Source organism: Carassius auratus, linkage group LG48F, assembly GCF_003368295.1.
Source record: "Carassius auratus strain Wakin linkage group LG48F, ASM336829v1, whole genome shotgun sequence".
NCBI lineage: Eukaryota > Metazoa > Chordata > Actinopteri > Cypriniformes > Cyprinidae > Carassius > Carassius auratus.
The window spans coordinates 1496539-1519798 of NC_039300.1; the positions used below are offsets into that span (position 1 = coordinate 1496539).

A 23260-nucleotide genomic window follows, 5' to 3' on the forward strand; every position below is an offset into this window, starting at 1 on the left:
ACACGTGTTTGTGTGCATCTGCAGGTCCGTTGCTGTCTTAACAGAGTGTATGCGGAACAAAACAGTGGCAAAGTTTCTGCGAGAGCGCCAGGAAAGTCTTAAACACTCCCTTCCTCTCGGCTCCTACCTGCTTAAACCTGTCCAGAGGATCCTGAAGTATCATCTACTACTGCATGTTAGTACAAACACACCCAGAGTGGCCTTCCTAAACACACACATGGGACACCTGTACACAGAGACTGCACTAGACACACACACACACACACACACAATGATCTGAGGTCAGAGATGTGCTGGTGTTTCACAGGAGATCGCCACTCATCTGGAGAAGGACTCGGAGATGTACGACGTGATCCAGGAGGCCATAGACACTATGCAGAGGGTTGCCTGGCACATCAATGACATGAAGAGAAAACACGAGCATGCAGTTAGACTGCAGGTTTGTGAACCTTATACACACACACACACACACACACACGTGATGCATTTGCCTTGTGATGCTTCTGGGAAATCAGCGTTGTAAAAAGGAGGTCATGTAGAAAAAGGTCTACAACAGTGTCCAATTCTCTTCCTGGAGGATGATCCTACTGCAGAGTTAACCTTCATTAAACACCTAATCAGGGTCTTCAGGATCACTAAACCTCCAGGCAGATGTGGTGGTACAAATTGGAAATAAATACTGCATGAGGATGGTGCATAATTGCACACTCCTGATCTACTATGACAGCAACACACAAGCCTGTAGTCCAGTCGATCAAACATTGAGAATTAGAGTGCATGCTTCTGTATGGATGTGTGGTTACAGATAATGGAATATTATGTTTGAGATTCTTCAGACATAAACGTCATTCCCAACCAGTGACCTGTGAAGAGTGCTGCTCCTCCTCTCCGGCTCACACCTTCTCTCTTTCAGGAGATTCAGAGTTTGCTGACTAACTGGAACGGGCCGGATCTGATTGGCTACGGCGAGCTGGTTCTTGAGGGAACATTCCGTATCCAGAGAGCCAAAAATGAAAGAACACTCTTCCTGTTCGACAAAGTTCTGCTGATCACCAAGAAACGCGAGGAGACTTACACCTACAAAGCCCATATCCTGGTGAGAGTCCGTTTAACTACTAGTTTCCCCTGCTGGCCCTCACCAGATGGTCATAATGCATTCCTCATTGATGCTTGTTTCTGAAATATGACCATCAGAGAGCAGTTTGCATTCTTTGCTTCTCTTGCAATGTATCTATGGCAAATACAAGCGACATTCTGTTTGGTGGAAAATTTGAAGGCGCAGATGGGTCATTATGCAGCTACTGTAGTAAACAGCTCCAGATAATATTCTTAATTATAATGCAAATCTGTAGTTTGAACCCAAATTGTACATTGTGGAAACAGATCTACAGGGGTAAATATGTGGAATCAATAATAATAAAAAAAAATAATAAAAAAAAAAAACAGGTGCAAAGACTGTACCTTGGTGTACAGCAGCTTGTAACGGGGCAGTGCCCTCAAAGAGACACCATTGTACCTTATTCTGCGTTAATTGTGGTTCATAATAGTACCATATTACTACCTCAAGGGTACATTTTTCTACTCAAAGTTACTAATATTCAATCTCTGGGGGTAAAGCAGGTTACAAAATTGTGCCTTTGAGGACACTGCCTTAGTGACAAGCGTTTATAGTCCTAAACGTACAATTTTGTGCCTTTGAGGACACTGCCTTAGTGACAAGCGTTTATAGTCCTAAACGTACAATTTTTTTTTCTGACACAGATGTGTAAATTGTCATGTTTCATTAAAATACTTGAAAGTGTAAATGACTGAGCTCCTTATTCTAATCTATAATCTATTTCTCCTCCCATCTCTTTATTTTTGCAGTGCTGTAATCTTATGTTGGTCGAAGTCATTCCTAAAGAGCCTCTGAGTTTCAGCGTGTTTCACTACAAGAACCCCAAACTTCAACACACAGTGCAGGTACTGTTTCAAACTATTTCTCTCTCTCTCACACACACACACACACACACACACTGCATGTAACCAAAGATCAGCAGGTTGTGTTAAACACAAAGTGGAATGTCAAGCCTGAGGCCAGGCTTCTGACGGACAGACATTTTCCTTGAACTTTACCCTAGTAAAACCACACCCCTTCACCTACAGGCTTCAGCGTGTATGAATATATGCACACAAGTGTGTGTGCAAGTGATGGTATGAGTCTTGCCTAAAACCGGTGTTGGTACACCTGACCTTTGTGTTGAACCTCAGCCAAGCAATCCTAAACATGATGTGCCTCAGAGGACTGAACACCTGTAAATCACCTCATCTCCTGTTTATTGAATGGCTCAGTTATCTCAGCAGCTAATACATCCCCGGTCATATGTTCTCCTTGATTTCATAACATCACAGGGTAAAAACATCCATCTATCCATGCATCAATCTATCCATTTATGGGCAAATTTTCCCTGTCGCATTAAAGTATTAAGAGTGTAGAGATTTAGCCTGAATTATGAACACTCACAGCAGGATGTTGGGTTTTACTGTCTCTGAAATGAACCGTGTATAAATGCGTCACTGCTGAGTAGCAGTTCCAGTCCACCACTTCTGTGTGTGTTAGTTACTGATCGTGCTGACGTTCACCCAATTGATGAAAGTGGGTTTTTTTTATTATTATTTTGATGTTTGGTTTTGTTGCTTTTTGATAGCTGGATGACTTGGTCACGGTAGTTTCAAAGGTGTGTCGGTAAATGATCTTAAACTTGCAGATTGTGCTGATATGCCTCCAATCCACTTTTAGGCAAAGTCTCAACAGGACAAGAGAATGTGGGTCCTGCATCTAAAACGGCTGATCCTTGAAAACCATCCTGCCAAAATACCGGCCAAGGTTAGAATGTGCACATACACACATTGTCCTAACTGTACTTCTATAGCCAAATCTGGCTATTCACACTCAACTGTGTGTAAAGTAGTTCATGTGAAAGTAGTTCATGTGAAAGAGCTTGGAGGTGGAGCAGAAATGTCTGTGCTTACAGAAGTGAAGACATAGCGCCACCTAGATACCACTTTATCTAATTTTTTTTTTTTTTACATAAAAAGGATGCTTATTTGTGTTTACTCATTTATAAGCTCATTTAAATGGTTTAAATATTTTAAAGGTCTTGAATTTGTTTTTCTTCTATGTGCATCTATTTACCTTTTAATTCACATTACATATGTCTGAATATATTTTTTGCCTCATTTAAAAAAAGGGAGAAAAAAAGAATTAAGAAAAATTAAGCTTATGTGACATTGCAATCACAATTTGCATTTTGACATTTTTCATCAACCACTGAAATTCTCATTACTGTAATAAAATAACTAACCCCCTTTTATTTTAATAGTTCAATTCATAATTAATATTGCATAACAATACAATATGCATACACATTCATGGTAGTGCATCAAATACTGTCATGCATGGTAAACAAATAAAACTTCAAGGAACTGTTTGAGGAAGATTCCTTCTGTTTTTACAGGCTAAGCAGGCCATTCTGGAGATGGACACCGCGAGTAAGCATTACTTTAACTTCGAACTCAAAGCTATACAGCACTATATTTACATTGTGTTCACAAAGACTAGATTTCCAACACTATTCTTAACCTTTTTCAGACCACCCAAGTTTTAACTTCAACTCTGATGACAAGAGAGTGAACTCTAAAGAGGGTCCTTCACCTCGGAGAGTACGCAGGAAGACAGGTGAGACCCACAGCAAATACAACAAACACTGATTTTCATTGATCATCTCTTTACTCATTCTTTTTGTCTCTCTGCCTGTCTTGCTGTTTCATCAGAGCCCTTATCTAAGTTGTTGAAAAACTCTAAACATATAAGTAAGTACCACTTGTATGAAAAATAATAAATGAAACAAAATATATGCCTGCAAACAATATGAATCTTTTAATCCCTGTGGCAATTTTTCTCTCTTCCTTGTTGTTGCTGTAGTATCCAGTCCAGATATTCAAAAGGTAAAGAAAACCATAACCCATAACACGAAAGCATTAATCCCATATACAAATCTGATGAGAAATTAAGTAAAACGTATGTATTTGCTCACAGCGTTCTGGTTTGGGAGTCACTCTGCTGTCACCTGTTGCCCATTTGGGTACTATTGGCCGATCCCGTAGCCTTGTTAGCGAATCCCAGGAATCTCTGGACCCTGGTGACCACAGTGATGTTGACGACGAGCCACATCCACAGGACGCTGATGATGAGGATGATACTGGTCTGGTAAGATTTGATGTTTTATTTTAATCATATTATTAATTACTTAGTGGTCAGTCAAAGTTGCAACAAACAAGCTAGCTAGTTTTGGGTTAAGGATCTGACATGCTAACACAGTGATGCCAAAAAAAACAAAAATGAATTATTATATGTATATTATATCTATGTATATTCAAGTTCGATTAACTATGATTAATGTTCTAAGTCAACTAAAGTGTTCTAAAGTCAACCTTTGCATGATCAGAGTTCTGGGGGCAAGCTGAGAGTACTAGGGAAGGGCAGCCGGAAAAGACTGAACCAACAAGTGTCCGTGGACAGCATTGACCAGTGGAGAAACCACAACCTTACTCATGCAGACCTCCAGGTAAGGACAAAATGCGATACATAATATGGCTAGGACATTTCACACACAAAATAATTATTTTGTATCTTATGAATGGGAAATGGGATTATTCATTTCTTTCATTCAGACTGCTAAAGAGTCCCTGCAAAATAAGGTGATCACGCCCCCTATCCTTCGGGTTACTGCGCCTCCAGAAGGAGACAGAGATGAGCGCTGCGCTAACATGCTGCGAACTGGAGAGGAACCTTCCTTCCGCAACATATGGACAGACCATCGAGTCCGGAGGAATATGTTTCCAACTCGTCAAAAGAGTTTTCAAATTGATGATGATGAAGATATTTATCAGATGTTCCTGCCAGCGGAGAATGATGCAAGGAGTCATGATGCTGAGAGTGACCATGAGACTGCTGACCACCCAGAAAGACCCTGTAGCTGGCATGTTGAACAAACTAAAACATCACGGCTAGACCTCCCCACAAGCAGGAGCAGAATACTTCGCAGGGCCAACAGTGTTGGAGAAAACCAAAGTGATCAACAAAGCCCTACCAAGCAAACCCTACAAGACGAAGAGACAACCAACCAGACTGAGTCTTCAAGCAATGAAATCTCAGGGTCATCTTCTGCCGAGCAGTTAACAATTGATGATATCGAGAATGTTTATGACAACATTAGTTATGAGGAGCTTCAGGCCATGGGGCTTATCCGCAAGGATCAAGTTAACCATGGAGACTCTGAGGTATCAGAGGTCAAGTCTAGGACAGCACCACAAGTTATAATAACTCCGACTGAAACCGAGAGTTCATGTGAGAGCAATAGGTCTTCTGCTCAAGGCGGGGAGCCACTTGAGACATGTGAACTGCAAATTGTTGAGGATGAGGAGGATGTCTATGATACCGTTGTCTTCCAAGAACACCCAGTCCTTGCAGCTGAGGTGGATCAGGGCAAACCAGACAGTTTGCAGACATCTGAAGTAGACCTCGTGGCTAGCCAGATTTTAGGAGGGTTTGCATCTGAGGAAAAACCCTGTCCTACAAATAAGACACTGGTTGAACAGCCTCACATTCCTTCTCATGCAGTTTCAGAAACCGAATCATCTCAGATTTCCACATCTGATCATACATTAGAGCAAGTGGATGAGATCTGGACGGATTTGGAAAACTACATCCGGAACAATGAAAAGAAGCCAGACAGACTTCCAGCTGCATTTCCTGTAAGCAGAACGGATGCTGCATGCAAAACACAGGACTCTCCCAAAAAAGTACATGATACCCCACACAAAGCACAAGATTCTCCAAGAAAAACACATAACTCCCCGAGTAAAGAAAATAAGCTGCAACGAAGAGCTAGTGATTCCCAATGCAAAGCACAGGAATCTCCAAGTAAGAAAGCCAATTCTACACAAAAGACAAATGATTCTCCATGTACATTACCCTTAAAAGTGGTCCCTGTTTGTGCTGAGTCTGGGTCACCCATCCCACCAGCCTCTAACCTGTCTCCAGCTCCCCAGATCCCTATCTTCAACATTCCTGAGATTGTAGAAACTAGGTTGGATGAAAAAGACGAAGCGTCTTCTCCTGCAGCACCTTCCCTTCCACTCCCTCCTACCCCCGTGCCCCAACCTGGTACAGTGAAGAGCATCCGCAATAAACTTGCAAGATTAAGCAGTGGAAGCTTCAAGATGGACGATGAGGATATCCCTTCACCAAAGGACTCTGAGCTCCAGACCCTGTTTAGTAGCATGGACTCTAATATGCTGCTGAGTGTGGAAGCTGGGGACCAGTTTCTTGACCTTGGGGAGCGGGCCAAGAACAGAGTGTTCCTCATGGCTAGGCAGTACAGTCAGAAGATCAAAAAGACCAACCAGTTACTGAAGATGAAGAGCATGGACCATGAACCCAGTTGTGCTAAGCTAAGGCTAGGCAAACAGAAAGACCTGGCAGCCATACTGGAAGAGAAGAAACAAGGTGGCACGGCAATAGGTAAGACACACTTGTATGGCTAATGTAATTTTTTCTTTGTTCTACAATGTGTTATTCATAAAGATTAACCATATGATATATTGGTCTATGAAATAATTCTTTTCTTTTGCATAGGTGCGAGAATAGCAGAGTACTCTCATCTGTATGAACAGGTGGTTTTCAAAGGTTCTCCAACCACTACACCAATGCTGAAGTCTTCTATCAGTATTGCCGGCCCCCATCCGCTTTTCTCCAGCACCAAATCCTCCCCTTCCCTATCTGAGAGCTCTACCCAAGAGTCTGACTGGATGAACTGCACTTACAGTAATGAAGAACTTGCTGATTTTGTGTCTTGGCCAGCGGAAACAACAGTATGCACTTCAACCCCACAGAGAGGACTGGCACCTGCGAGTTCTACTCCTGCTTTGAAGAACCTCCCTCCTACGCCGAGTACTCCACCCAAGCGTTGGAGTGCTTGTGTGACACCAATTAAAGATGACTCTGATCACATTTACAGTTCAATTAGCCCACGCAACACCAAGGTGTCACCCTACGATCGCTGCCAGTCCTCATCTTCACTGATAGACCAGACCAGAAAAGAGAATGGCAGGGGTCCAAGTAATCAGGTGTGGGAGGTCAAAGGAAACGAATCAAGGACACACATGCCACGGCAGCGCAGCCTCCCAGATTGCCCCGTCCAGGGGACTTCAGACCTCTCAGCGCCGTGCGATATCACACTGCGGGACTCAAAGCAAATACTGGTGCTCAACAAGAAGGTGCCACTGAACGCGCAAAGTGCCACTGAGAATTATCTGGCCAACTTTAAAGACACTGGAGATGATGACGATGACTATGCAGAGATTCGTTCTGAGGATGAGGGTGAGGAGCAGAAGCAGACGGCTCAGCCGCACAGTCTGTCAGGAACTACAGTAAAGAACTGTAACCCACCTAAAGGCAGCATGCAAACCCTTGTAAAAGGACAGCAGGTTTCCCCTAACCCAGAGATGGCTCTGCAGGGATATCTGTGGAATGATCCGGACTGCAGCCAGCAAGATGTGAATGAGCCTACTATTGTCCAGTCACTGAGGGAAAAGTTACAGTGTCTCAGCTCAAGCAGTTTAGCATAGGAAGCAGCAAAGACGGACAACATGTCACATACTTACCACAAAGGAAGAAATGAGACACAACAAACTAAATTTCCACATGGAACGTTACACAATTTAAAGACACAACACAAAGCACAAGACATACAACATTTTAATTCTAATTCATTGTACTTTACAGAGCTAAATGCACTTCGCAACATATGATTTGTAAATAATGGATTCAGCATTACTTAACTCATCTCTACACCACTTGAATTCAGTGAAACATGGTATAGTTATAGATCGAAGTGGAACACTGTACACTCTTTTTCCTTAATATGAAGAGCCAATAATTATATCACAGAACTTTTAATGTACATGTCAGATGTTGATTCTAAGTTTTAAGAAAAGAAATGTTTATGAAATGAAAGAAACACACTGGCTACATAGGCTTGATTTACAGGCACAACTTATATGTATTTCTCTCTGAATCTGTTACAATATTATCAAACTACTGGTTATAATATTCCAGTGCATGTACATAAAAGTTGCCATACATGCTTTAAGATAAGCCACACAAGGCACACATGACTAGTGATGTTAATTAAATAATCTGCCATCATTTCAATGTAAACATTTTGACAGTTCCTTAATACAATAATTGAACATTTTCCGTTTAGTTGTGTAGAAGTTAGTCAATATGGTTGTGTAGGTGGCTGCATCTACAGGAAACTATGCTTATATCAGCCAGTGAACATTCAGTGTGTAATCTGTAATATTTGCATGCCACATTTTTTTCGAGTCCAAGAATACATGGAATCCATATATATATATTTTATTATGCTGTACATTAGATATAGATATAGATTTATCAGACTGGAAAGTTATAAGTATATTTAAAAATGTAATCAGGTTTTGCTAAAGTCCTAGCTACAGTCAACCACGCCTCAGACATTAGCATATTATCAGTAATTATGGCATACAACTACTAAACAGTTTTTAGATTTAATTTTTGCTTAGCATCATGTCAGGACCACGGTTAGTAAATGTAATTGGCAAAAAAGGACAATGTAATTTATAGGTTAATTTTAGGTTTATCTGATTGTGTTCAGGGACCATGATGGAGACTGAGGAGTTTGAGGTGTCAAAAATGTACTGTAATTGGATGTAAATTAGTTCAATACCGTGTTATCTGATCATTTAATTCTTTAGTGTCTAATGTTTTCATCATTGGTTGTCCCCACCTTGTCTTTGCCTTCAAACTACACACTGTCTTTCATCCCAAAGATTTAATTTAGACTGAATTTAAATATTGATGGAAGCTTTGAATGAAGTATGTTTATATACTTTTTTTTCTTTCATTTTTATTTAGTTGTACATTTCTGTTTCACTGATGGGGACTATTCATTGGAATTGTTACTTTTGCACTTTCTTTCTTTTTGAACATTCTGTTTGTAAAGATGTACAATTTCATGATTTTATGATTTCATGATTTTAATTTAAGGTTTTTTTGTTTTGTTTTGTTTTTTTGTAGTTGTAACTGGTCTATATGATAGGGAACAAATAAACATTAAATTAAAACAAACTGCTCTTGCTTTCAGTTTTGCCACCACAAAGTAAAGTATTAGTTTATATTATGTTTTATTTAGTCGCTTTTTTAACATGCAAACGAAGGTGTCATTTGGAAATGTTAGGATATAAGATTGAGACCCAACACAACTTTTTTATAAAATTTGTATTCAATTAAGGGAGAAAGCTTACACTATCTTAATTTTAGACTGGAAAAAATATGTTTTAAATTTAATTCATCACATATGAATCTTGGACTTTTGTGACACTTGCTATATGAACACACACACACACACACAATGTGCAATTGGAAATGAATGGGAAATAGGCAAAACTATGATGGAAGAGACCACAGACTGTATAAAAACAGCTAGAGACGTTTTAATGGAGTGGTTTTGAATTACTAATAATCAACATTTAATCAGGTAAAAAAATATTTAATGCCACATACGTTTTTTTTTTATCTGCACAAAAATGTGAAGATTTATAAACATCCGTTTGGCCATTAAAGGGGGGGGTGAAATGCTATTTCATGCATACTGAGTTTTTTACACTGTTAAAGAGTTGGATTCCCATGCTAAACATTGACAAAGTTTCAAAAATTAAGTTGTGCGTTTGAAGGAGTATTTTTGTTCCCAAAATACTCCTTCCGGTTTGTCACAAGTTTTGGAAAGTTTTTTTTCGAGTATGGATTTCCTTATATGGGTCCTAAGGCACTTCTGCCGGAAGAGCGCGCGCTCCCGTAGAGCAGAGCACTGAGAGCACAACAGACTTCACTGATCAGAGCGAGAGCGTCGCGAAATGTCACAAAAGGAGTGTGTTTTTGGTTGCCAGGGCAAGACAACCCTGCACAGATTACCAAAAAAAACTGCATTTCGAAGATGCTTGTTTTACAAACAAGGCCCAGTTTGACGCCGGATTTCCACATCGTTTATTTCTTAAGGATGATGCAATCCCAACGAAAAAGGGTCACGATCGTGTGTTGGAACCGCAGGCGGTGAGTAAAACTGCTTTAAATATCTCTGCCTCCTTGTCCCCATGCCAGAGACCCTGGTTCGAGCCCGTTCGGAGCCAGTCGTTGTTGCTGCTGCTTTCGTTCAGTTTCAGCCTCTGGATCTGGATCATAAATAAACGCTGAATCTGACTGTTAGACATGGTTTGTTTTGGTTGATGGTTTTTTCCTCACGGTAATGTCACAGTTTCCACATGCTCTCAACTCAAAAGCCTACTGGCGCTCGTGATTCTTTAGCTCCGCCCACACGTCACGCCTCCAGCCGGGCGTGTTTTTTCTGGGAAAAATCGGTACAGACTATCTTTCTCTTATAAATATAATAAAACTAAAGACTTTTTGGAGTTATGAAGGATGCAGTACTACTCTATAGGTACTCAAGATTAACAGGATATTGAGTTAAAATAAGCATTTCACCCCCCCCCCCCCCTTAACTTTTAAATGCATCGTTATGCAAAATAATAATAATATATGAGCAGAGTTCTCAACATAAAAATCCATGGCTGGCAGATCAACTTGCTTCTTTTCTCTAATAGCGAAGGAAGTTAAATTGAATGGAATGTAGAGGATGTTAACTGTGACAGGATGATTGACAGGCCAGTTTAGAGTGACAGGGTGCGTGTAATAATGAGACAGAGCGGGATGATGTGACAGTAAGGCTTGCCTACTCTTATACTAAACATTTTGTGGTTGTTGTTGTTGTTGTTGTTGCTGTTGAGGGAATTTCATGTCACTAAACAATAATCAAATTGTATTATGGATTTATATCCCCAGGCTCAAATTGTGAAAGATTGCCCATGCACCAGAGTCCTGAGCTTTACCCCACTGAAAGTGTTTGGCATATGCTGGACTCGACTTTACACTGCCTGTCTAAAAAAAATGTTTTGTTGGACCACCTTTAGCTTTGACTATATGCAATTATTATTTCATTAACATCACATTATTTATTTCTACTAGGTTGCGCACATCCACCATATTTGTAGTTTTTTTTAACATTGGTATTTGTATTTGTATTTGCCAGTGGGTCCCTATACCTATAGTAAAGTATGAATTTTTGTATATGTGTTGTATATTTTGACATGACGTAAACCATGAAAGAAAAATCTAATATAGTGGTCCAAATACTGGACAAGTCGAATAACTTGAATTATACTTTATGCATTTAGTCCTCACAAAGTCATGAATGATACTAAATGAGTCAGTTCCGTTCTGAAGGCCCTTGAGGATGAGTGCGACCTGAAATAGCAGACCATCCGGGGCCTTTTGGCATACTCTTTTCATGCTACTTATGACGGATCGACGAGCATTGGGACGCAGGGCCACCAGATGTCGCTCAATCTTAATAACTGTCTTGAGGAAAACCATCGAATGAGTGCTAGATCCAAACAGGGAAATGTAGTTTTGATTGCTCTTTCAGTCTGTGGATTAATCTGCGTGTTTTTCGAGCTCTTTATGAATATCAGTGTGTAGAGTGCAGTCTGTGGATCGGTTCAGTGGCTCGTGTGTGTGTTTGAGTGTGAACTAAAAGCTGATCTTCTGGACTGATCTGGAGCTTCCGCGCGCGCCCCTCCCGCTCACACGCTACCCATAAGCCCTCGCGCGCGTCCATTCTTCTCTCCATCCAACATGTCCATGATGGAGGGTCCGTTAAACGTGCTCGGCCAGAGGACGACCGGCGAGTCCGTCAGGACTCAAAACGGTGAGTCTGGATGCGCTCGTGCTGGTCCTCAATAAACCAGAGGGACGCGGGGAACAGGTCGCGCGCGGGGACGGTTGAGCGGAAGATCGCGGTGACCGGTGTCTCGAGCAGCACGTGCGACTCAGCAGTCAGTGTTCACTATTAACGTTACTTCATCGGCCTTGAGCATTGTGTCCCGTAGTCGGTAATACTCTAGTTCATCCGGTCTGCAGGCTGTTCGGTAACGGTACACTGACGGGCCGTCGGTCGCTGTCCGTGTCTGATACTGAATGCGAATGTTACAGGCGGACGGATGAACGCATATTTAAAACATTTTAAAAAAGGTTTAAAAATCCTGGCTTGCACCTCATAGTACGGTAATGTGATAGGAATATATCTAATTCCTGCATGTCTGCACACATATATGTCATTACCTTCTGCTTTAGTGTGCTGCTGCAGCGCGTTCACGCCCGGTTCAGCAGCGCGTTCACGCCCCGCTCGGTGACCGTCGAGTCCGTGTGCTGTCGTGACGGGCTCTTCTTAGGGATGGGCGATACTACTTATTTTATTTTAGATACCGATACTTTTAGTGGCCAGTGTCGCCGATACTTCTAAACTGAACTTTTGGATAATGGAATTTACCTATTACGAGTACTTTACCCACTTTTATACTTTTACACATTAAAACATGAGCAATATGAACTTTTAACATTCAGATTTAAATAAATCTACTGCACAAACTGGACGCAGTGTGTTAAGCACAAAAAAACATCTAATGACTTGAGGGCACACCCATGTAGTGCACGTTTACATAGAAAAACTATTGAAAAGCAGTGCAGTGGAGTACAAAGATGTTTTCTGTGTGAGAAAGAAGAAAGCAGAACAATGGCATACAAAATCTTGCTGAAGAGAGAAACGTTCAGATTCATTGTATTTGTTGCTTTGCAGTCATGGCTGCCGCATCCATCGCTAATATCGTGAAGAGCTCTCTCGGTCCCGTCGGACTGGACAAGATGTTGGTGGATGACATCGGAGTAAGTGCAAACATTTTTCCTCCTGTCACAGTGGCCCGTGATGCTCCGCTCTTATACACTAGATGGGAAACATTAGAGTTGTACAGACCAAAGTCAGTGTAGATGTTCCTCTCCGGTTTGTTTTCTCATGCTTTGGATCTGTATTTCAGGACGTGACCATCACCAATGATGGAGCCACCATCCTGAAGCTGCTGGAGGTGGAGCACCCAGCGGCTAAGGTCCTCTGTGAGCTAGCAGAGCTGCAGGACAAGGAGGTTGGAGATGGCACAACATCAGTGGTGAGACTTTTGATGCTTTGGATAAGCATTTCCTGTTATAGTTTTTCCAATTACCCAACTGTTACAGTACCATCTATACAGCATCAGTCTATCGGGATACAGTGAACTACAGGACGTGCAGGAGAGCACTCATCTCCGTGTGTCTGCAGGTGATCATCGCCGCCGAGCTGCTGAAGAGTGCAGATGAGCTGGTCAAACAGAAGATCCACCCCACCTCCATCATCAGTGGATACAGACTGGCCTGCAAGTAAGAGTCACTTCTGGTGTGTTTCAACACCACTGAGCAAGACACTCAAATGAAGCTGGTTTTCTCTGGTCCACAGGGAGGCAGTCAGATACATCAATGAGAACCTGACCATCAGCACTGATGACTTGGGCAGAGAGTGTCTCATCAATGCTGCCAAGACCTCCATGTCCTCCAAGATTATTGGAGTGTATCCTCTGTGTGCTGCTGTTTGATGTGTGTGAGAGAGCCGTTACATTAGGACACCTATCTAATAACCGAAGGACCTCCATTAGCCCACAGTGGCCACACAGTGATTCGATGAGGTGCTGATGGGTAATCTGGGGTAACTGCTACCATTCTGATTCAGTTGGGTTCATGTCGGGTGAATTTGGAGGCCGAGGCATTAACAGAAATTCAATTCCTCGAACCGAACCACTCGTTGATGATTCTGGCAGTGTTGCACAGCGTTTATCCTGTTGGTAACGGCCATCATTGGCGGGGAACACCAGCCTGAATAGGTGCACTTGGTCCTCAATGATGTTCAGATAACTGACAGCTGTGAGGGATTGTGCTATTGGGATAATGGGGCCTAGAGTGTCCCAAGAAGACATCGGCCCCAGCTTAACCCCAACAGTGCCATAGTCTCTGTTGGTAATCAGTGCAACCCTGCTGGGCCTTGGATGTGATGCACCAGGAATCGTGATTTGTCAGACCAGGCCACTTTCTTCTAATCAACCACGGTCCAGTCTAGATGATTTTGGGCCCATTTCATGCGTTGTTGGGTCTGGCGGTGTCATCGACTGCACAGGACATGTGACGTCACAATTTGTCCTTTATCAAACTCTGATAAATCAGCAGCTTCCTTCATTCTGACACTGAACAGCTGGTCCTCAGGTGGTGTATATACTGCTCTGTGATCTGCACCATTCAGTTTCCAAGCGCACTCATTGCTCTAGACTACAGTGGACATAATGCTATGGCTCTTTGGTGAATAGAACTTAGTATTAACATAATATAACATTATTTTATGTTTTATAATAAGCATTTCAAATACATTAATTATATGACTGTAATGGAAGTATCTGGAATTATATTCTGTTACAACATTTTAAAAAAAATACTTTTTTTAAGTGCCCCATTATGCCATTTCTAAGAGTCTCCTACAATAGGTTTCCATGCTTGCAAAGTCAAAAAATGCTTGCATTGTCTCAAAATATGCATTTAATATCACTTCATTTTCCAGCGATTCTGAAACGATTAGTTTGAAGTAGTTCTGAGATTCAGTCTCTAAACCCCTCCTGTCTGTGAGCCTGCTCTGCTCTGATTGGTCAGCTGGCCCAGTCTGTTGTGATTGGTCAACCGCGTCCAGCGGATATGATAAGCGCCTATTGCAATAGTTCTGTATTTTGAACGCTTGAAAGGAAATAAACTGGTCCAAATAAACTGGAAACTGAGCTCATCTTTCAAGAGCAAGTGTTTTTTGAATCGTGAGATTACAGAAGCAGTTGTCAGTAAAATGACGAGAACACAGAAAAGATTGGGGTTGTACTGCTGTGGTACAGTGGAAAATACATTTTAACCACTGACTCTTAATAGCCTTATCTTTCGGAAGTAAAAAAAATAATTTACTTTAACGGCGTAGGACACAGGTTCTTTTGGGAGACAATAACTTCATTTTGCACTGTTGGCTTTACAACTTTGTAGTTTATATTCGTAATACAGCTACAGTACACTGAATGAAAGACAATATTGTAAATGGTATAATAGGGTTACTTGAGTGATCATAGCATAACAAAGTGTTGTGGAGAGTCTGCATTTCTTTTCAGAGTTTGAAATCAACTAAAGTGAGGTGGGCGTGGCCTGACTAATTTGAAATGGTGTTGCTCCTTGACGTTCTGTCAGTGATTCAGATTTTTTTGCTAATATGGTGGTGGACGCTGCCCTGGCTGTGAAGTTTGTTGATGGTAAAGGTGTTGCTCGCTATCCCATCAACTCTGTGAATGTGCTGAAGGCTCACGGACGCAGCCAGAAGGAGAGTTTCCTGGTCAACGGATACGCTCTGAACTGCACTGTCGGATCTCAAGGTCCGTTCACACACGTCGAGCTTGTTTCTGACATTTGTGTAGTGAGTTAGCATGGGTGTGTTGGTCATGTTTGTGTTTGTTCAGGAATGGTGAAGCGTGTGTCCAATGCCAAGATAGCCTGTCTGGACTTCAGCCTGCAGAAAACCAAGATGAAACTGGGTGTTCAGGTGGTCATCAGTGATCCGGAGAAACTGGACCAGATCAGACAGAGGTGAGGTCAAGCACACATGAAGAAGGACATGTCCCATTTACATTGCTGCCACACATCTGTGGTGTGTGTAGTTATACGCGTGGGATAAAGCATTGTCTGCCCAAAGCCTCTCTAACACACAGATACACTCGTGTCTCTGTTTTACCTTTGGGCGGTACAACAATATGTACCTACCAAAAGTTTGGGGTCAGTAAGACGATGAAAGGGACAACAAACAGAATAAGGTTTGTCTGGCGATCAAAGTTGTTCGTTACAATAGCAGCTGTAGACTCACATTGTTTTAAAACTCAAACAGTCATTGTCTTAACAACGTTTGTTTTAACATTTTATTTAACTTGCTGGCCTGTGTTATATAAGACTTACCTTAGGTAATGTATTAGGCCTTTATTCTTTGCTGTTTGTATGCAGTATTGTATGTAGTATAGTTTTGCTCATTATTCAGTATTGATGATCCGTTCTGGATCTGTTTCTCAGGGAGTCAGACATCACGAAGGAGCGCATTCAGAAGATCCTGGCGTCGGGAGCGAATGTGATTCTGACCACCGGGGGCATTGATGACATGTGTCTGAAGTACTTTGTAGATGTCGGAGCCATGGCTGTGAGGAGGGTGCTCAAGAGGGACCTCAAACGCATCGCCAAAGCTACTGGGGGTCAGCTGACTGCACATGCTTTAGTCTACACCTAGAGCTAGGCCTTCCGTTCCTGAAATACAGAGGTCATTTATTCTCTGTCTTAGTTTTAATGAGCAATGTTTTGGTTTTTCCCCTACAGCCACGGTGTGCTCGTCTCTGTCTAACCTGGAGGGAGAGGAGACGTTTGAGGTGACCATGCTGGGTCAGGCTGAGGAGGTGGTGCAGGACCGAGTGTGTGACGACGAGCTCATCCTCATCAAGAAGTGAGAGCATCTTCCTCTTCTCTCCACAGAACCTGTAGAAACAAAAATTCATGCCTGATCATTTCTGTAAATCACCTCGTATCTGGCTCTTCCAGAGCTGATAAATCATCCATTTACCGGAGTAGACTTAATTCAGCACATTATCTGTTGTTTTCTGGAAGATAAGTTGCTCAGGGTCTAAACTGCATTGAAGAAAAAAAGTTTTTTAAAGTACTTTGTGTAGAAATAATGTAAAACATCAATAAATAAAATGAAATGTTAACAAACATTAGAAATGTATTTCAGTTCTCCTAAATCAAATAGTTTCTCTAATTTAGTTCCACAAAAACAATCAGATTTAACCTTAACAGATAGATAGAACCTTAATAGATGAATTATAAATTACATCAAACTAATTAAAAACTCAAATAAAATGATACAGAACAAGAATAATAAAAATAAATCCTAGTATCTTTTGTTATAATCATTTAATGAAAACACCATGCCTAGACCAATTTTAAGTGAAACTCAATTCATTTGTGTAATTAAAAATTACTTTATACAATTAAACTTTTGTTTTGAGGTGCGCCCGAGTGTGTTTGACCCCCAAAGCGCGGAAAGTTTGGTGCAAGTGTGAGTGCAGGCCTGCGGGGGATAATAATATGAGAACACCCTAACTGTGCCTAACGAGGACAGATTGTTAATGAGAGGAGACAGAAAACATTCTGTGGTCAGAAGTTGTGTCATTACCGATAGAGTTCAGTGGAACTTGCGACCATACGATGCATACGATGCTTTTGGGAAACGCACCCCAGATCAGTAATGTCCAATTTGCCTACAACTGATCAATTATTAAAAAAAAAAAAGAAATACTTGCATTCTGAAAACGAATACATTTAGCTGTTAACCTTTGTAGCAGACAGTGTTTTGCATTGGAAAAAACTTAATTTTTTTAATGCCTTTTTTAATTTCTCTCTTTGTCTCTCAGCACCAAGGCACGCACGTCTGCCTCTATCGTCTTGCGTGGGGCGAATGACTTCATGTGTGATGAAATGGAGCGCTCTCTGCATGACGCCCTGTGTGTGGTCAAGAGGGTGCTGGAGTCCAAATCTGTGGTACCAGGAGGAGGCGCTGTCGAGGCTGCACTGTCCATTTATCTGGAGAACTACGCCACAAGCATGGTGAGCACCCAAACTTTCACAGCTGTTGTCTTGATGTCTTACTTGTGCTTTTGTTCAGTGCATAGTCGTCACGATTATATAACTGGTAATTTATAGCTAATGTATAAAATATGGAAACAAAGACAGGCAGGCTTTTATTGTCAGAATAAAGTTGAGACTAGTTTCTTGAATATTACTGTATTGTGTGTGATTGAAGCATGCACACTCCCATTATAATTGCTGCCGTGCCTGTGTGATGGCGTGTGCAGTTATACGCGTGGGAGACAGTGACAGTCTTGAGTGGGGAAGGGACAGATCCACAGCTCTGCTGACAGCTGCGTCCATCCTGCTCAGAACAAACATTATTAACTCTCACTACGTCTGCAGTGTGATCAGTTAGTCTGTGCAGGGCAGGGTTCACGATCATAGATCTGAACTTTCTGAGGTCAATGAGTCTGTACATCTGTGTGATTTCAGCTTTTTCATTTAAAAGAAAATCTATTTTTAGTGTTGAATTCTCAATGATGGGTTATACTATACAATCCTGAAAAATCCCACCAATCAGGATGGTCTGTGTTGCCATAGAAACAGCAATTAGAGCGGATTCTGTTTTTCGAGTGTTCCAGTATTTTAAACAACTTTGAATAATTTCTGTTCTACACTATAGCATACTTAATATAGCATTTTACAAAGTTCTGCATTCCTCAGAGCTGGTTTGGTTCTTAGCTCTTACTGAATATTTTATAATGATTATAGAGAAAATTAATGGGGAATAAAAGGGAAAATGGTTGCACTGTTTGATATTCAGTAATTGTGCTTTTTAACAATTTTGTGTGTACTAATAATCCTTTGAATCGGTTGTGTGTTTGACGTAGGGTTCCCGTGAGCAGCTGGCTATTGCTGAATTTGCTCGCTCTCTGCTCGTCATTCCTAAATCTCTGGCAGTCAACGCCGCTCAAGACTCCACCGACCTGGTGGCCAAACTCAGAGCCTTCCACAATGAGGCTCAGGTCAACCCTGAACGCAAGAACCTCAAATGGTTAGTGTTGCTCTCTTCTCATCACACACTCTTCAGCTCCTAGAAATATGACTGCGCTGACAGCAGACAAACATACGATCAGGAGTAAAAACTGTGGGGTTTAGAAATAAGGTGGTAGCTTATTTCCCTCAAATGGCCTTAGAATATATTTTGTAGATTTGGAGTGTCATTGTGGCATATTATGGATCAAACTGAGAGCCAATGCAGTTTGGATTCCTCCGTTTGAATCTGTTTGTGTGTGTGTTGTTAGGATCGGGTTGGACCTGCTAAATGGAAAGCCAAGAGACAACAAGCAGGCAGGAGTGTATGAACCCACGATGGTTAAAACCAAGAGTCTGAAGTTTGCCACTGAGGCAGCCATCACCATCCTTCGAATCGATGATCTCATCAAGCTCTTCCCTGACCAGAAAGAGGGCGGGCCCTCCTACCAGGATGCTGTCCAATCAGGATCTCTGGAGGGATAAGTCCAGCTGCATCACATCTTTAATTGGCTGGTCTTGTGTCGCTCCACTCAAGCCTTTATATTTATATGTGGATCCAACTGATGAGCCTTTAGTGTAGAATGTGCACTTTGTTTACGTTACTTATGTTTTGCTTTTAACATGACTTGGTTGTCATGTGTAATGTAACAAATGCTCCTTTTTCTGCCATTTCAAAGACAATAAACCAGAATGGTGTTAAAAGGATTTTTGTCTGTAATGTTTTGTGAAAAGAAAAATTCTCTCTCTGAAACCAACACAGAAGTGACTAAAACAATCATCGACTGGCCTCAATCTTGAGGCTGGCTCCAATAGGAGTCAATCCCAATGACTCCCCATTGTAATATGCCCAACTTTACAGGAGAAACAAATGTTTACAGCCTGGTACAAAAAGTGGTTTTGATCTATGTAGTTAATTTTTCCCTTGATGACAACTGTGAGGGGGGTGTTTTTTTTTTCTATAACCCATCTGTTTAAACTATATTAAGCCTTAAAATGCTGCATCATTATGGGCGTGGTCACTTGAGTGACGGGTGGATTGCCGCCGTGCTAATGTTCACAGTGAATCGTGTTCTGGTGGATATTACTTTTACTGATCCATGTAGGGAAATTTACTCTGAATTTAACCCACCCCCATCTAGCCTACTGTTGAAATTGTTGATCAGCCATGAAAATTAATCTATTTAAAAGGGCATTTTAAGTCAAGTCACCTTTATTTATATAGCGCTTTAAACAAAATACATTGCGTCAAAGCAACTGAACAACATTCATTAGGAAAACAGTATCTCAATAATGTAAAATGATAGTTAAAGGCAGTTCATCATTGAATTCAGTGATGTCCTCTCTGTTCAGTTAAATAGTGTCTGTGCATTTATTTGCAATCAATTCAGTGGTATCGCTGTAAAGGAAGTGACCCCAACTAAACAAGCCAGAGGCGACAGCGGCAAGGAACCGAAACTCCATCGGTGACAGAATGGAGAAAAAAACCTTGGGAGAAACCAGGCTCAGTTGGGGGTCAGTTCTCCTCTGACCAGACGAAACCAGTAGTTCAATTCCAGGCTGCAGCAAAGTCAGATTGTGCAGAAGAATCATCTGTTTCCTGTGGTCTTGTCCTGGTGCTCCTCTGAGACAAGGTCTTTACAGGGGATCTGTATCTGGGGCTCTAGTTGTCCTGGTCTCCGCTGTGTTTCAGGGATGTAGAGGTCCTTTCTAGGTGCTGATCCACCATCTGGTCTGGATACGTACTGGATCCGGGCGACTGCAGTGACCCTCTGATCTGGATACAGACTGGATCTGGTGGCTACTGTGACCTCGGAATAAGAGAGAAACAGACTAATATTAGCGTAGATGCCATTCTTCTAATGATGTAGCAAGTACATCGGGTGTTATGTGAAGTGTTTCCGGTTCTGGTTTACCTTATTAATGCAGCCTAAAAAATCCTTTTAACGGATTTGGATATTAAAAGCATATTAGTATGTTATGTGTATGCTAGGTTAAAGAGATGGGTCTTTAATCTAGATTTAAACTGCAAGAGTTTGTCTGCCTCTCGAACAATGTTAGGTAGGTTATTCCAGAGTTTAGGCGCCAAATAGGAAAAGGATCTGCCGCCCGCAGTTGATTTTGATATTCTAGGTATTATCAAATTGCCTGAGTTTTGAGAACGTGACGGACGTAGAGGAGTATAATGTAAAAGGAGCTCATTTTAATACTGAGGTGCTAAACCATTCAGGGCTTTATAAGTAATAAGCAATATTTTAAAATCTATACGATGTTTGATAGGGAGCCAGTGCAGTGTGGACAGGACCGGGCTAATATGGTCATACTTCCTGGTTCTAGTAAGAACTCTTGCTGCTGCATTTTGGACTAGCTGTAGTTTGTTTACCAAGCGTGCAGAACAACCACCCAATAAAGCATTACAATAGTCTAACCTTGAAGTCATAAATGCATGGATTAACATTTCTGCATTTTCCATTGAGAGCATAGGCCGTAATTTAGATATATTTTTGAGATGGAAAAATGCAGTTTTACAAATGCTAGAAACGTGGCTTTCTAAGGAAAGATTGCGATCAAATAGCACACCTAGGTTCCTAACTGATGACAAAGAATTGACAGCCATCAAGTCTTAGACGGTGTTCTAGGTTATTACAAGCAGAGTTTCTAGGTCCTGTAATTAACACCTCTGGTTTGTTTTGTTTTTTCAGAATTTAGCAGTGAGAAATTACTCGTCATCCAGTTTTTTATATTGACTATGCATTCCATTAGTTTTCCAAATTGGTGTGTTTCACCGGGCCGCAAAGAAATATAGAGCTGAGTATTATCAGCATAACGGTGAAAGCTAAAGGCACTGATATATTTCAAACAAAATAGAAGAAAGTGAAAGTGAAGTAATTCAGCCAAGTATGGTGACCCATACTCAGAATTTGTGCTCTGCATTTAACCCATCCAAAATGCACACACAGAGCAGTGAACACACACACACACACTGTGAGCACACACCCGGAGCAGTGTTCATCATTTATGCTGCGGCGCCCGGGGAGCAGTTGGGGGTGCGATGCCTTGCTCAAGGACACCTAAGTCGTGGTATTGAAGGTGGAGAGAGAACTGTACATGCACTCCCCCCACCCACAATTCCGTCCGGCCCGAGACTAGAACCCACAACCCTTCAATTGGGAGTCCAACCCTCTAACCATTAGGCCACAACTAATGGTTAGACGACAGAAAGAACTGATATGATGTTATACATGGCATATGCGCTCTTCTCAAACATGAGAGATGAACTCTTTCTTGGTGTTACAAATAAAGTAAAGACAAAATAATAAGGCGGCAGAGCGAACTTTTCATCCATAGTTGGTTCTAACATAGTCCTTCTCTTAAAGACTGATCACTTAACTTATAACACACACTATGCGGTGATGGCGTAGAAGGACTACATGAGAACCACTATGGAGGATAAGTTCGCTCTGCCGCTTTATTATTTTCATGCACACCGCACTATAATGTGATGCTTGCATAATACATAGTTTTGGCCGTATAAAGTCTCCATCCACAAATAGACGTACATCATTCATTTCATTGCACTTTAAATAATCTGAACGGCCTATTTATGTGCAGTATTTTAAATGAGTCCTTACTAAATGAGTTTAATGCCACAGTTATGTTAGAACGCATCTCATTCTTGTTTTTGTTGTGGTGCGTCGGTCTCATCATGAAGCGCGCGGTCCTGAGTGCTGTATGACTGATGCATAAGTTAAATTCAACTTTACTCCAAATATTTGAGCCTACCCAACCTTTGAGTCATTTGTGGTCAGCTGCAAAGAATAACACACATAAGATTGCTTTGTTGAAAGTCAAAGCACACCAGAAGAAAGAGACAGACAAGCATGGCGATGAAAATTGTATTGTTGATGACTTAGCAAAGAAAGCTGCTGTGGAAGGAGTAACATTTTCAGGTAGCACAGAACAAGAATCAATTACTGCTATCAACATTAGAGAACCAGAAGATCTGAAAGTGCTCAACAGAGTGACCCCATAATAACAGAAGCAATCAGGCTAAAGAGAATTGAACAAAAGATTGTTGATGGTCCATTTGCCAAATATGATGCACAGCTAATTGTACATGATAACATATTACTTTACAGAAATGGAGAAACTATTGTATGGGTTACACCTAATAAATTGTGGAATGATATTTTGTATCATATCCACAATCAGGGGGGGATACTTAAGTGCAACCAAGGTAAAAGACAGAATAGTCAATATGTTCTGGTGGCCAAGTATGGATAAGGATGTGAAAGATTACTGTGAAAATTGTTTAACCTGTGCTCAAATGAATCCATCAGGGGTTAAAAAGAAGGGCTTCTTAAGACCTACGTGTCTTGCTGAAGGCCCCTGGACAAACCTTTAGATTGATTATATTGGGCCTTCACCAGCAGTAAAAGGTGGATACAGATATTAGTGATTGTTGACATTCAGCAAATGGATTGAGGCATT

General features: G+C 41.4%; 2 protein-coding genes across 3 annotated transcripts in view; both read left to right on the plus strand.

Annotated features, from left to right (window-relative positions):
- LOC113068648 (pleckstrin homology domain-containing family G member 1-like) overlaps window positions 1-9202 on the plus strand; it is a 43104-nt gene extending 33902 nt beyond the window's left edge. For both annotated transcript variants that reach the window (XM_026241443.1, XM_026241442.1), the window contains exons 6-18: window positions 25-175; window positions 308-439; window positions 914-1096; window positions 1867-1962; window positions 2780-2866; window positions 3498-3531; window positions 3632-3718; window positions 3814-3852; window positions 3965-3987; window positions 4079-4249; window positions 4488-4607; window positions 4714-6565; window positions 6680-9202. In XM_026241443.1, the coding sequence (XP_026097228.1) occupies window positions 25-175; window positions 308-439; window positions 914-1096; window positions 1867-1962; window positions 2780-2866; window positions 3498-3531; window positions 3632-3718; window positions 3814-3852; window positions 3965-3987; window positions 4079-4249; window positions 4488-4607; window positions 4714-6565; window positions 6680-7671 (3967 nt within the window). In that variant the 3' untranslated portion in view covers window positions 7672-9202. The remainder of the gene's footprint in view (window positions 1-24; window positions 176-307; window positions 440-913; window positions 1097-1866; window positions 1963-2779; window positions 2867-3497; window positions 3532-3631; window positions 3719-3813; window positions 3853-3964; window positions 3988-4078; window positions 4250-4487; window positions 4608-4713; window positions 6566-6679) is intronic.
- Window positions 9203-11833: 2631 nt separating this feature from the next.
- Window positions 11834-19477, plus strand: LOC113068649 (T-complex protein 1 subunit alpha). Its single transcript, XM_026241444.1, has 12 exons — window positions 11834-11906; window positions 12834-12919; window positions 13069-13197; window positions 13347-13444; window positions 13521-13631; window positions 15326-15507; window positions 15592-15718; window positions 16193-16368; window positions 16490-16613; window positions 17581-17773; window positions 18628-18791; window positions 19042-19477. The coding sequence occupies exons 1-12, from the start codon at window positions 11834-11836 to the stop codon at window positions 19253-19255; spliced, it is 1677 nt and encodes a 558-aa protein (XP_026097229.1). The 3' UTR covers window positions 19256-19477.
- Window positions 19478-23260: the final 3783 nt, after the last annotated feature.